The sequence below is a fragment of the Python bivittatus genome, unplaced genomic scaffold, assembly GCF_059951505.1.
Source record: "Python bivittatus isolate LINGU-HERP-01145 unplaced genomic scaffold, Pbiv_v1 ctg000330_np1212, whole genome shotgun sequence".
Taxonomy (NCBI): Eukaryota; Metazoa; Chordata; class Lepidosauria; order Squamata; family Pythonidae; genus Python; species Python bivittatus.
In genome coordinates this window covers 48,871,177-48,885,927 of record NW_028277058.1, presented here as the reverse complement: position 1 = coordinate 48,885,927, position 14,751 = coordinate 48,871,177, and the positions used below count along the sequence as shown (strand labels likewise).

General features: G+C 37.6%; 1 protein-coding gene across 2 annotated transcripts in view; it reads left to right on the top strand.

Moving 5' to 3' along the window:
- The window catches only part of KDM5A (lysine demethylase 5A), a 49,039-nt gene that overhangs the window by 23,619 nt on the left and 10,669 nt on the right, over window positions 1-14,751 (top strand). For both annotated transcript variants that reach the window (XM_088141222.1, XM_088141221.1), the window contains 11 exons: window positions 476-670; window positions 789-970; window positions 1,143-1,267; window positions 3,780-3,930; window positions 5,312-5,426; window positions 6,089-6,444; window positions 7,530-7,668; window positions 8,287-8,466; window positions 8,894-9,055; window positions 12,490-13,041; window positions 14,245-14,388. In XM_088141222.1, coding sequence (XP_087997348.1) covers window positions 476-670; window positions 789-970; window positions 1,143-1,267; window positions 3,780-3,930; window positions 5,312-5,426; window positions 6,089-6,444; window positions 7,530-7,668; window positions 8,287-8,466; window positions 8,894-9,055; window positions 12,490-13,041; window positions 14,245-14,388 — 2,301 coding nt within the window. The remainder of the gene's footprint in view (window positions 1-475; window positions 671-788; window positions 971-1,142; window positions 1,268-3,779; window positions 3,931-5,311; window positions 5,427-6,088; window positions 6,445-7,529; window positions 7,669-8,286; window positions 8,467-8,893; window positions 9,056-12,489; window positions 13,042-14,244; window positions 14,389-14,751) is intronic.

The following is a 14,751-nucleotide window of genomic DNA, read 5'->3' as shown; positions in this document are numbered from 1 at the left end:
GTATTATCATCATCATCATCATCATCATCATCATCATCATCATCATCATTATTGGATTAGGCTCCTGCTAGTATCTTGTTTTTGTTTGCTCATGGTTGCTATAGTGTAGTTTTTTGGGTCAACTGATGGGAGAGAATATAGCTTCAGTCAGAAAAGGTTGATTCAAGATTGGCAATTTCAGACTTGTTAAAATGGAATTACATCTCTTGAAATCCATTTCTTACAACCAACCACTCAACCATAATCTTTCATTTCATTTAAGAGTTTTAGTCACTATGACCTCTAGAAACATTATCCTTGGATATTGCAATATATAGTGCCTGAAGTAATTTCTCACTTGTTTAGTTAGCACTATTTTTACCTGTTTTTCTATTTCTCTTCTGACCTCCTGTGTGTCAGGCCAAGAGGAGAAATAGGTTGGCAGTCTACTTTGGCATTGTTATAAATCAAAAGCTGTTGTTCCTTTAATATCTAGCTTCCAATTGGACGGCAGTGTGTAAACCATTACCGACGACTGAGACGTCATTGTGTGTTCTCTCATGAGGAACTAATCTTCAAGATGGCTGCAGATCCTGAGTGTCTGGATGTTGGGCTGGCTGCCATGGTCTGCAAGGAAATGACTCTCATGACAGAAGAGGAGGCACGCTTAAGGGAGTGTGTTGTACAGATGGTAAGCTTAGGGGGATCTGAAGGGGTTGGAGCTGAGCAAAGAAAATATATGTCCCCTTCTGGGAAGACACACAATTCTTGCTTAAGATCTTCATCGAATCTTGCCTCTTTTACTGCAGGGAGTGCTGATGTCAGAGGAAGAAGTGTTTGAGCTGGTTCCAGATGATGAGCGGCAGTGTGCAGCCTGTAGGACCACGTGTTTCTTGTCTGCTCTTACATGTTCTTGTAATCCTGAGCGGCTTGTATGCTTGTATCATCCAAATGATTTGTGTTCATGCCCTATGCAGAAGAAGTGTCTAAGGTATGATTTCCCCATATTGCTCTTCTTAAAGACTTCCTGCCTTTAATATACTTTTCTATTAAAAGAGCAAAGAATCATTGGATATTGTGACCAAATTCAAAATGCTAGCATCTGTCCCACTTCTTTTTTTATTGAGAGTCACAGATCTCTGAAAGTTCTTGTTTCCTTCTAGATACCGATACCCACTAGAAGACTTCCCTTCTTTGCTATACGGAGTGAAAGTCAGAGCGCAGTCTTACGATACTTGGGTCAGCAGGGTCACAGATGCACTGTCTGCCAATCTCAACCACAAAAAAGGTTAGGCACAATTTTGTTTCTAGAAGAATGTGTTCAGGGAAATACTAGACAGTAGGTAGAAATGTCCCAGCTAAAGGATTTCACTTTTCCAGACCCAAATTTGGAGGGTGAAGAAACATGAAAGTGAACCAAACGTTCACTTTGTAATTGCGAGCTGGTTGCTAAGTGCCTGAATTGCAATCATGTGACTACAGGGACACTGTGGCAGCCACAACTACAAGGAATGGTCGTAAGTCCCATTGTTCAGTGCCATAGTAACTTCAAACAGTTGCTGAATGAGTAGTCACTGAACGAGGACTACCTGTACAACAATCATCATTCAATAAATATATAATATTAACAATATGTAGTAAAGCCGTAACTTATATCATATTATATGTATATATGTATATATATCATACACATATATATGTGTTATATAAACAATGTTTAAGAAAGTTAAAATTAGAATTATTAATATTATATTGATATATGCCACCCTGAACTTCTTGGAAAAAGGGAGAGATGAAAAATGTAATAAATGTAGCATGCAAACAATCCTTTTATTGGGTCCTAAATATTGATGAAATAGTTGGTTTTATTTATTTCAACCTTTATCTATTACAATTATACATGGATTTCAAGAATGTTAGTTGGTGCACAACTTTGTAATATAGTTCAGACTTTCATTAAACAAAAGTCATATGCACAGGTATATAAATCTAAGAATAAAGTCTTAATTAGAAAATCCTCTACACTCCAGAATCAGTAAATAAGGATATACATACAGTGGGGCAAAAAAGTATTTAGTCAGCCACCAATTGTGCAAGTTCTCCCACTTAAAAAGATGAGAGAGGCCTGTAATTTTCATCATAGGTATACCTCAACTATGAGAGACAAAATGAGAAAAAAAAATCCAGAAAATCACATTGTCTGATTTTTAAAGAATTTATTTGCAGATCATGGTGGAAAATAAGTATTTGGTCACCTACAAACAAGCAAGATGTCTGGCTCTCACAGACCTGTAACTACTTCTTTAAGAGGCTCCTCTGTCCTCCACTCGTTACCTGTAGTAATGGCACCTGTTTGACCTTGTTATCAGTATAAAAGACACCTGTCCACAACCTCAAACAGTCACACTCCAAACTCCACTGTGGCCAAGACCAAAGAGCTGTTGAAGGACACCAGAAACAAAATTGTAGACCTGCACCAGGCTGGGAAGACTGAATCTGCAATAGGCAAGCAGCTTGGTGTGAAGAAATCAACTGTGGGAGCAATAATTAGAAAATGGAAGACATACAAGACCACTGATAATCTCCCTTGATCTGGGGCTCCATGCAAGATCTCACCCTGTGGGGTCAAAATGATCACAAGAACGGTGAGCAAAAATCCCAGAACCACACAGGGGGACCTAGTGAATGACCTGCAGAGAGCTGGGACCAAAGTAACAAAGGCTACCATCAGTAACACACTATTCTGCCAGGGACTCAAATCCTGCAGTGCCAGATATGTCCCCCTGCTTAAGCCAGTACATGTCTGGGCCTGTATGAAGTTTGCTAGAGAGCATTTGGATGATCCAGAAGAGGATTGGGAGAATATCATATGGTCAGATGAAACCAAAGTAGAATGTTTTGGTCTCAACTCATTGTGTTTGGAGGAGAGAGAATCCTGAGTTGCATCCAAAGAACACCATACCTACTGTGAAGCATGGGGGTGGAAACATCATGCTTTGGGGCTGTTTTTCTACAAAGGGACCAGGACGACTGCTCCGTGTAAAGGAAAGGATGAATGGGGCCATGTATCGTGAGATTTTGAGTGAACGCCTCCTTCCATCAGCAAGGGCATTGAAGATGAAACATGGCTGGGTCTTTCAGCATGATAATGATCCCAAACACACCACCCGGGCAATGAAGGAGTGGCTTCGTAAGAAGCATTTCAAGGTCCTGGAGTGGCCTAGCCAGTCTCCAGATCTCAACCCCATGGAAAACCTTTGGAGGGAGTTGAAAGTCTGTGTTGCCCAGCGACAGCCCCAAAACATCACTGCTCTAGAGGAGATCTGCATGGAGGAATGGGCCAAAATACCAGCAACAGTGTGTGAAAACCTTGTGAAGACTTACAGAAAACGTTTGACCTCTGTCATTGCCAACAAAGGATATATAACAAAGTATTGAGATGAACTTTTGATATTGACCAAATACTTATTTTCCACCATGATTTGCAAATAAATTCTTTAAAAATCAGACAATGTGATTTCCTGGATTTTTTCCCCCATTTTGTCTCTCATAGTTGAGGTATACCTATGATGAAAATTACAGGCCTCTCTCATCTTTTTAAGTGGGAGAACTTGCACAATTGGTGGCTAACTAAATACTTTTTTGCCCCACTGTATGTAGGTCCCTGAGATATTAATTGGGTTCTGTGTTCAGTCCTTTGAAAAAGATGAATATAGGCTTTTAAATTTATCTAACACTTGCTTAAGGGCATTCTTTGAGATCTGTGTTAGAGCAGATGTCTTAACAGCAATTTGTTACAGATGTGATTGAGCTGAGAGTGATGTTAGAAGATGCTGAAGACAGGAAATATCCAGAGAACGACCTCTTCCGTAAACTGAGGGATGCTGTGAAAGAGGCAGAGACCTGCGCTTCGGTAGCCCAGCTGCTTTTGAGCAAAAAACAAAAGCATAGGTATGAACAGGCATGTAATTTTAAAACCAGCAACAAGAAATGTTCATTGTCCTTTGATAAAAGAATAAATTGCACTTTGCCAAATGGACTCTTCAAGTGGAACACATCAGCTGATGTACTGTCAGAAGAAAAAAAGAATGGAAGATACTTAAAGATGTCTGAGTTGTGCTCTGAAGAAAAGTTGTGAGAGTGAGAGAATTGAAGAACTTGTGTGATCAGTGTGTCTATTAAAAAATCTTTGCAAACGTATTTAATTAAAATGTAACTTAGTGATTGGGAGTTGCAGTATTGATTGTTTTTAGCCAGTTTTTAAGTGCAACTAAAGTGATGTGGTTTTCCTACTACTACTAAGCCTGCCTTTTGTCAAGATCATTTACGGAGACCCGGTATCTCACCATTAGAACTTACAAGGCACTTCTCCTATGTAATGCCTTGACTTGAAATACCTTCAGTATGTAGATCTGGTACAGATGAAGCTTAAACTGATGAACCTTTTTGGACATTTTTATCTTCTCTTTTCACTTGTATATTTAATGTTACTATTGCAGCATAACAGAGAATTAATAACAAAACTAAGGTATTAAATTATAAATATTTTGGGGAGAAGAGGAATAATTCAGCTTATTGTGTAAAGGCATTAATCAAGAGGACAATTCCATAATCAGAGTTTTTCAACTAAAAGATTCTTTCTTTCATGGCCAATTGTCTAACTTCACTGGATGGCCTATCCAGAGTAGAGCTTCCAACAGTAACAGAAATGTCCAGGAAAATATACAGGTAGTCCTCAGGTTATGACGGCAATTCTGGCTGTCTCAGTTGCCATCATTAAGAGAGGACTGTGCAGGTCATTAAGATGGGATCCTCACGTGACCATGACTTCCAACTTCCTGCTGGCTTCCCTATTGACTTTGCTTGTGAGAAGCCGGCAGGGAATGTTGGTAATTGTAATTGCATGACTGTGGCTTGCTGTGACATAACACGAGCTGGGCAGGGACACTGTGATGGCCAGAACTACGAGGACCCTTTGTAAATACCATTTGTTCAGCACTGTCGTTGCTGAACGCATGATTGTAACCCAAGGACTATCTCTGTATGGGAAGACACAGTTCTTTAAGTACTCTTACCTCTAAACCATTCTAGCCTTTAAGACCAGCATCAACTTGGATTAAGCTTGCTTAATTTTGTCTACTAAAAAATTGTTAGTCTCTCCAGCATCAATTTTGATGGAATGATACTTCTGAAACTACATATAGTAATTTTCTTAAAGTTCATGTTATGAACCTTATTTTAGTTTAAGGCCTTTTTAGTTTAAATGTGTATAAAATTAGTAACAGGAAATATAAATGCAATTTACACAATTCTTTTTTCTTTTATATAATAGACTGAGTTCAGACAGTGGAAGGACACGGACTAAACTGACTGTGGAAGAACTGAAAGCTTTTGTTCAACAGCTGTTTAGCCTTCCTTGTGTCATCAGTCAGGCTCGACAAGTAAAGGTGAGTTTCTGGAGAAGGCAGCATTTGGATAGAGTTAAGAGTTGCTATAGAAATACTTCTTCAAATGAAATTTTGTAAATTAATCTGTTAGAAACTCTTGACCACATTGTAAGGGGTAAGTTGCCAATATTATGTTTGCTGTTCTGTTTTGTTCAGGGATTTTTTGAACTGATATAAGCTGCTTCAGTTTTTTTAAACTGTTTTTTGTACATGTGAAATGTAATGAAAATAAAATAAAGATTGATGGCTTAGCTGGCAGTGGCTGTTTTTCTCTTGATTTAAGGAGTAGACTGAATTAAACCAAATAGTAGTCAATTAACTATTGCAGTATTCCAGGAAAGCCAGATGTGTGCATTGATGAAACTATTATGATTAATTTCAGTAAAATGTTTTAAGATTTTGACTGTTGTTTTGAACCAATATACTTTGGAGCAAGTGAATATTTTGTTTCTAGGTCCTCTCAAAACCTTCACAAAGTGATTTCCCTTACTGTGAATGGTTGATTTGATATTGTTTGCTACAAGAAGTAATTGTTTCAAGAATACTAATTTTTTTTTGCACGCCTTAAACAAGCTTAGCTAAACATTCAGGTATTCCTTTGGTGTCTGTTACTACCTCCATCACTGTGCTGAATGGCCACTTTGTTCTAAACCCTTTTAAAGAACCTGCTGGATGATGTTGAAGAGTTTCATGAGCGTGCCCAAGAGGCTATGTTGGATGAGGTCCCAGACTCATCCAAGCTGCAGACACTGATAGACATGGGTGCCGGGCTGTATGTGGAACTTCCAGAATTACCTCGCCTGAAGCAAGAGCTGCAACAGGCACGTTGGCTGGATGAAGTGCGGGTGACTCTTTCAGATCCTCAGAGAGTCACCTTGGATTTGATGAAGAAACTTATAGACTCAGGGGTGGGTCTAGCACCACACCATGCAGTGGAGAAAGCCATGGCTGAATTGCAGGAGGTGCTTACAGTTTCAGAGAAGTGGGAGGAAAAAGCCAAGGTCTGCCTTCAAGCAAGGTGAGAGATGTTCTGTTCACTGTATTTATGGGTCCATCAGGAGTTGAGCTTGTTTCAAAGCCATTCTACCAAAATATGGTATACAGTTTTCTTTGGATAAAATCTTAGAGGGAGGGGAATCTAATGGTTACTTTTTTATTAATGGGCTTAGCATCTCTGAAAAGGTTACATTGCTAATCGTTTCTGAATGTAGTCTTATGAGCTTGGTTTGAAAAGGCTTTCCTATGTTCTAGTTTAGGACTCTGCATTAGATTGGATAGAATATTTGTTTGAGGAGTCCTGTTTTCAAATCCCTTATCTGCCTTAAACTTACTGATGCAGTTGGGCAAATCATTTTCAGCCTTGCATAATTCACAGAGTAGCTCTGAGGATAGAATAAGGTAACCTCATATATGTCTGTGTTAAATAAACTCACGTGAAAGGACCCCCTAAGAGGTCATGCCATCATCACCACTTGTCTTGATTAATGCAATGTGCTATATGTCGGGCTGCCTTTCTAGATTACTCATAATCTTAAACTAGTCCAGAATGCTCTGACTTGATTATTAGGATTAGCATTTGTCACCAGGATCATATTACACCTGTACTCTGGATGCTGCCTGGCTCCCAAATATAATTCTAGATTCTGCTCATTATCTATAAAACCTTGTATGGTTTGGTGTCAAGATATACACAGGACCAATTTTTCCAGCTAGAATCAGTCTGCCCAACTTGGAAAATATCATCAACTGTGATACTCTTTTACTCCACCTCCCCCTAGAAATTAGATCTGCCCTCACTGTTTTGGCCTTCAGGAAGCTTTTGAAAACTGAGATATTCCAAAGGACCTATAGTGAGTGCTTAGGCCCAGCTGAATAATTTATGAATTTTTTGGCTTTAGATTAATTATTTTTGATGGATTGATTGATTATGTGCCATCAAGTCATTAAATAAAATAATATGAGAGGTTAGCATTATTCCAGATGTAGCTGAGGTGATGGCCGCATGGTATAGTCCTGTTTTATAACTGAGTCTTTATTTTTGATTTGGACCAGGAAACAAGGATGTATTTCAGCTGAGTTATGGTTTTTGTTCTCTACCCTTAGACCTCGACAAAGCATTGCTGCTTTGGAGAGTATTGTGAACGAAGCAAAGAATATCCCAGCTTACCTGCCCAACATACTGGCGTTGAGAGAAGCCCTGCAGCGCGCTCGAGATTGGACGGCCAAAGTGGAGGCCATTCAGGTATGTTTGATTCCAAACAGCTCAGGAAGTGTTCAGATTCTGCCTTTACATTTCATTATGAAGAGTCAAATAATAACATTGTGATACTCTTGGTTCTTGCTGCAAAATTTACTTGTTTCTCATGAAGTAAGGATTCTGTTCTCTGGCTCAGGATGTATTTAACTGTGATAGAATTTAGTGTTCTGTTTTCTGCACCCACCTTAAAATTTAATTGTGGGTACTCAAACGGATTAATTGCTGAGTCTGAACATTTTTAATAAGAAACCCATCTGCTAATTAAGAGACTAATCCAATAATGCGTGACTTCATTTGACTCATCTAAAAATGTATATTTAGACAGAACCCCTTGTTAATTTCCCATGCCCTTCATTAAAATGTGGTTAAAGTTTTATTCTGCAATGATTTTATTCTCTTACTGTATTCTTGTATTCGTGTTTACTGGGACGTTTTATTCTATTAACCCATTTTATCTTACTGGCTAACCTGGTAGTAATATTGAAGACCAACATAATGCTTTAAAAAAAAATGCAGTGATTGAAATCAAGTTTTAAGTTGTGATCAGTTCCTTTTGCTTTATTGCGAGAGTGCCTAGATGAGAATGATTTTTTATTCATGCAGAATGGAAGTAATTATGCATATCTAGAGCAACTCGAGAATCTGTCCGCAAAAGGCCGCCTCATACCTGTCCGTCTGGATGCACTGCCACAAGTTGACTCACAGGTAGCAGCAGCCCGTGCATGGAGGGAACGCACAGGCCGAACTTTTCTTAAGAAGAATTCAAGCTATACGCTTTTACAGGTTAGTCGTGGAAAACATGTACCAGGATCCAGAGAAGCAACTTATAAGACAATGCTGCAATTGTTGTTGATTATCTTCTTTTATGCAAGTGACTGATACAGCTTTAAAACTTCAGTCCCTTGGTTATAGTTAAGGGTTTAAAAAGCAACAGTTTTGTATAGGGCTGAAGCGAATATAAAATTTCATTATCACGTAAGCGGATTGTCTTTAGGAAAACTTAACTGCTTTGGCTGCAACAAAAATGTTCTCCATTTGAATTCAGCTGATTAATGCTCTCTGTAAAAATCCTTCTAAAATTAACATGGCCCAGATCCTGTGAAAATTGTGGCTAAGTTTGAGTTAGGCAAACTTAATAAAATTTGCCTAATAGAATTTCAAGGTTTTGTAAAAGCATTTGTAAGTCTGATCTTTTATTTTTTTATTATAGGTTCTTAGCCCTCGAACTGACATTGGTGTATATGGAAGCAGTAAGAATAGACGAAAAAGAGTAAAGGAGTTGATAGAGAAGGAGAAGGAAAAAGATCTTGACATGGAATCCTTGAGTGAACTAGAAGATGGACTAGAAGAGTATAGGGACACTGCAGCTGTGGTAAGAGCCCATATTCTTTTGGCTATTCCTGTTCCCACTAGCAGGCTCTTGTGTATTTACCTTACTATGAACCTAAAAGCCTGTTGCTTTTAGAGCAGCAATTAAATCTTGATTTAATAGACCACTTGGAGGAAAGGGTATCCATTAAATCCAAATATCCATTAAATCAGAATTATATTGATGTAATTACTTCATTTGTGTAATTACATAAATAATGTTTTTATATCATTTGTGTCAGTTTATGTTAAATGGATGCAAATAACGTAAAATAATTCTGGAATTACACAACTAATATAAATTATATCAATTTCACGGAATCTTCTGAGACAACAGATTTAGTCCATTGTTTGGGGGTAAAATCTGATGTAAAATTTTGTCTGCTCATTGGAGGTCCAGAGAATCCAGATTTTACAGTACTTTAGAACTATCAGAATAGTTATTACTCATAACTAACAGTTATTAGAATACATTGTAATAGAAGCCCCATTAGATGTTAGAATGAAAATTTTTCATTCCGTGGAGAAGACCAACCCATTGAAAGGCATTCAGTAGAGTTGAATCTGAGTTTAGTATTACCGATAATTCCATCAGTAAAATGATAGAATTTTCAGGATTTACAGTCTCACAAGTTAAGCTTGAGATCTCAATTATATTTTATTTTTATCCATGGATGCTAACCTATGCTATACTCATTAGTCTTATTTTTAGCAGTTACTTTTTCTGCAATTGTATCCTTATTGATAAGAAACTTCTGTTTCTAAGAATTTTATTTTGCATATACACATCTTTTTAAGTTTGATAATTGATTATGTTTCATCAAGTTGTTGTCAACTCTTAGTGACAACTAACAACAAACATCTTAGGTTTGCAACCTTTATTATAAGTAAGCATCCTGTATTTTATTCAGTTACTAGCATTTTCATACTTTGAACATTCAATGGGCATTACACTTTTAAATTGGGTGTTATTATTGACCCTTAAAGATAACATCTGGTATTGCTCGCACAAGCCATCATTCTAGTTACTGATTTATATGTGACTAGTACAGCTTAAATGATATTATAATAAAACATCTTTTTCAATCTTAGAACATATTCCTTTATGCTGTCTTGGGGTTTTGAAGCTATCATTCTTTGCTAAACATCCTGCTAAATCTTTGCTCTTGAGTGTGAAATAAACACTGCAATTGTGCAGATTACTTTAGCAAACATGAATTCATTTTGGAATAATTATAGAATCTACTGACCACAAACTTGATTTTTCTTTGTAGCTTTAAATTTATAGCTACAATAATTGTGAAATGTCTGATAACTCACCAAATGCCACCTATAGAACTCATAGCAAAAGAGAGTAAAATGGGGACATTAGGATTTATAGCTCAATAATTTAATTACTAGGCAAAACTCAACTGGATACATAATACTGATGACACTGAGCTCTGTATCTTTTTCAACTGATACCAAGAAGGCTTTGGAAATCCTAAATCTGTCTGGACAAAGCGAGGAGTTGGATATGGTTGTGTGAACTGACCTATGATCTAGAGAAGATGAAAGCTTTGATGGTCAATTGATGAACCATTCTGGGATTTAGAATTATCCCATGTTCTTGACAGAGTAGTACTGTGAACAGATGCGTAATCTGCAGGTGCTTAGGGATCTGGCACTGTGAGGTGTAGCTGCTACAGAATATCTTAGCCAGATTATTACTTAGTGTACAGTTTACATCAGGGTTATACTTTGAAAATGGTTTCGAAGAGGTATTTTGGAATATGCAAAGAGCCTGGAAAAACAGGTGGTTGCTTCAATGACTTGGCCCATTAAAGCAGCTCCATTTTGAAAGAAACTCATTAAAAAAAGCCACATCCTTTTTTTCCGGCTTCCGTGGATTGAGGGTCACTCATAGTCTCATGAATTTTAAAACATATCTTATATTTCTGAAGCATGCACTACTTTACATAAAACTGATGTAATGGAAAAGTTGACCCCATGGGTTAGAAGGGTGGATATCTGAAACCTCCTTTCCGAGAAGCCCTCTGGGTCTTCATAGCCACCTTCTCTAGGTTAGCAGCTTGCTGGTATCCACCCATACTACCATTTGTCTCCTAGGCAGTGCCTCATTTACCATCCCATCCTAACCCTAAGCACGTGAGAGAGAGAGCAGTGAGTAAAACGTAAAAATGAACAAAAAGGAAAGAATTTCTATAATGGAACCTCCTGGCTCTGTAGCTTATAAGCATGCAAGTAGGGTTTTCCATCCTTTCCTCCTTGAGAGACAAACCAATTTCACTGGATATAAGCAAACTATTTTTTTTAAAAAGGAAGACAAAATACTGTAATAATTCTTGTTAACTTTAGATGTTAAGATGCAAACCTACCATGTTAAAGAAGATAGAGTTGTCTATTAGCAGTCAAACAAAAAATCCAAAGACAGTCCAAAATAAAATGGAAAAGATATGCTCCATCACAAGATGGCAGTGGTCTGCTACAAATGATAAAAAACTAAAAAAAGAGAGAAAGAGATTGGAGAATACAAGATTCTACACAAATATTATAGCCGCATGAATACAATGTTCTCTACCTTATGCAGAGAAATAGAAGCAGGGGACTTTACCACTACATGATAATACTAAGATTAAACCTAATGCAACATATCTAGAAGTTTCCCAAAACAGATATTCCCTCTTTTTCAGTTACTTTTGGACTTTCTGGAGATACCAGTAATTTAATTCTGAAGCTCCTGGGGAGATGAACATAACCTCATTCCTTTCCCCTACCTCTTTCTCCAATTTCTCCTGTGGATCTGCCCTCTTTGTTCTCTCTTTGTTTGAAAAACAGTTCAAGCATTCTGTCTCTGAGAGAATGGTTGGGTTATCTCTCTCTGACAATATGACAAGCAGCATCTCTTTCTCCTGAAGGTATTGATTCTAGGTCTGCACCTGTCTGGCAGGTAGATTAGCAGGCTGTGAATATCAGCTTGTAGGTTGTCATTCACAGCAACCGGCATGAAGCTGCTAGTGCTGTGCAGCCATCTTTGAAGGCCTTCTTGTGTTTCTTGTCTCATGAAGGATGAGGTTAGGTTGATGGATACTTGAACAAGATCATTTCTGTAGCAGAATTCTGATTATGAACCTTTTTCCCTATGTAAGCTAGGTTAGACCTTTGTAAGTAAGTTTCAGATGGTAATTAAATATGATATTCCATTGAAAATGTTAGTGATTTCAGGTTCCACATACGAATTTTTTTCCACAAGTACTTTTTACTTGATCAGGTATATTACATTTTCAGATTTTTGCAGCTTGGAACAAGTATTCAGCTTGTTCATTTGTATTGTGTATCATCTTGTGTAAAAAAAAAAAATCCTGCCCTGGTCTAAGAATGTGAGTCTTGCAAATGAAATGCACTGAGTGGTTCTCAACTGTTCTCCCCATGGAATAGGTGGCTGTCTTCAAAGACCGGGAACAGAAAGAGGTTGAAGCTATGCATGCCCTCAGGGAAGCCAACCTGGCCAAGATGACAATGGTAGATCGCATTGAAGAAATCAAGTTTTGCATCTGCCGTAAGACAGCCAGTGGATTTATGCTACAGTGTGAACTTTGCAAAGACTGGTTTCATAGCACTTGCGTGACCCTCCCCAAAACTAGCTCCCAAAAGAAGGGCTCCAGCTGGCCTGCCAAAGAAGTCAAGTTCTTGTGCCCGCTTTGTATGCGATCTCGAAGGCCTCGTCTTGAGACTATTTTATCTCTGTTAGTGTCCTTGCAAAAACTCCCAGTACGGTTGCCCGAGGGTGAAGCACTGCAGTGCCTGACAGAGCGAGCTATGAGCTGGCAGGACCGAGCACGGCAAGCCCTGGCCACTGATGAACTATCTTCTGCACTGGCCAAACTTTCTGTGTTGAGCCAGCGTATGGTAGAACAGGCAGCACGGGAGAAAACAGAGAAAATTATCAGCGCGGAGCTCCAGAAGGCAGCTGCCAATCCTGATTTACAGGTATTAGTTCATTTCCCTGGTGCATGTACTAGTTCTCCCCTCTTTTCCTGTGGATTCCTGTAGATTTGAGCCTTATTGCTTAAGCATTGTCGCATAGTTTGGTCTGAATGCTTTCCTTCTGGAACCTAAAAGTTGGTGATTTCTTTTGTGTAGACTTCTTAAACATCTTGTACCTTTTTACCGAACAGATTCAGTTGGAATAGAATGGTGGTGTGAATTAAGTCCAAATCATCAGAACACAGTTCTGTTTTAGAACATAATGAATACACATTAACTAGAAGGGTTTTTACAGATTATAAAAACCCAGGAACAAATTGTTATATTTCAATGCAAGAAATTTCAGAATCTTACAAACAGCACAGCTTTTAAAACATGAATACAGTAGTTTTCATATCACTTAGGAATTGTACTTCTAAGAAGTTAGCGTGACATCTTTTTCCTATTGGCTACTCTTTTGCCTACTATAACTTTCTCTTTGGGATTTGCATCCCTTTATATTTAATACTGAATTCATTTTTTATTCCAGTGATCTTTAACCCTTCAGATACTGAATGCAGTTCCTAGCATTCTTCGCCATTAATTATGTGGGCTAGAGCTGATAGGATATGCAGTCCAACAATTGTAGAATAGCTGTATATTGTCTGTTTCTGATCTGAACCTTCCTTTGCTATATATTACAGAGATAGCTCGGGGGAATACCATTTATTTTGAGATTTCTGTGTGCTTCCCAGCAAGAATTGTGCAATAAGATATTTCAAAATGTTTTTATTATTTTTCTCTTTTCAGGTTATGTAATTAACATACAATAGATATAACTATATCAGTCCCAGCTGATTATCAATAATTCTGATTATAAATATTTGTTTTAGTTTGATGCCTTCAATGTTTACAAAATTCTAATATTTTCAGGTATTTTATCAGTTACTAACTCCCACAGATATCAGAGGCACTGATTATAAAAGTGAAGAAGCTAGTGATTATAGTATTCTCAACATCTGTGAACAAGGGAGAGTATTCATAGTTGTATCTTAGAAGTTTAGAAATGAAATGTTAACTCTTACTGTAGAAATATAATTTTAAAGCAAAGATTAGTTTCTTTTAATCTGAATTGCAACTCTACTGATCAACTCAAGTAAGTTTTGCTACCTTGTACAAGTTTTACTGGATATTTTTTTAATTCAGAAAGTCTCTTTCATCACATAGGGTCATTTGACTAGTTTTCAGCAATCTGGATTTAATCGGGCTACGAGTAGTGTGTCTTCATCTCCTCGGCAGACTATGGATTATGATGATGAAGAAACAGATTCAGATGAAGACATTAGAGAAGCATATGGCTATGACATAAAGGTTAGTCTTGCAAAAAAATTTCTGAGTTCACTATCTTTAATAATTGTTTTATTCCTTCAGTGAGATTTCACCAGCAAAAAAGCTTACAATCATAACTATAAAGTTGTTTGATACAACAAGATGATCAGAAGTCTCTTGGGAAAGTTTTGACTTTTTAAAAAAAAAGTTAGTGCAAAGTTTACATTTTTAGAAAAGCAAAATGCATTATCCTCCTTTTCATTCTGAGATAACTATTATCTTTTGCCAGTGTATTGTGGTAGTAACCGAAAGAAAACTACTAACTTACCCCATATTTAATGTAGGTAATTTCTGTTAGCAAGCCTATGAGGGGTCCTATTAAAATGCTTAGATCCTGCTCCATAA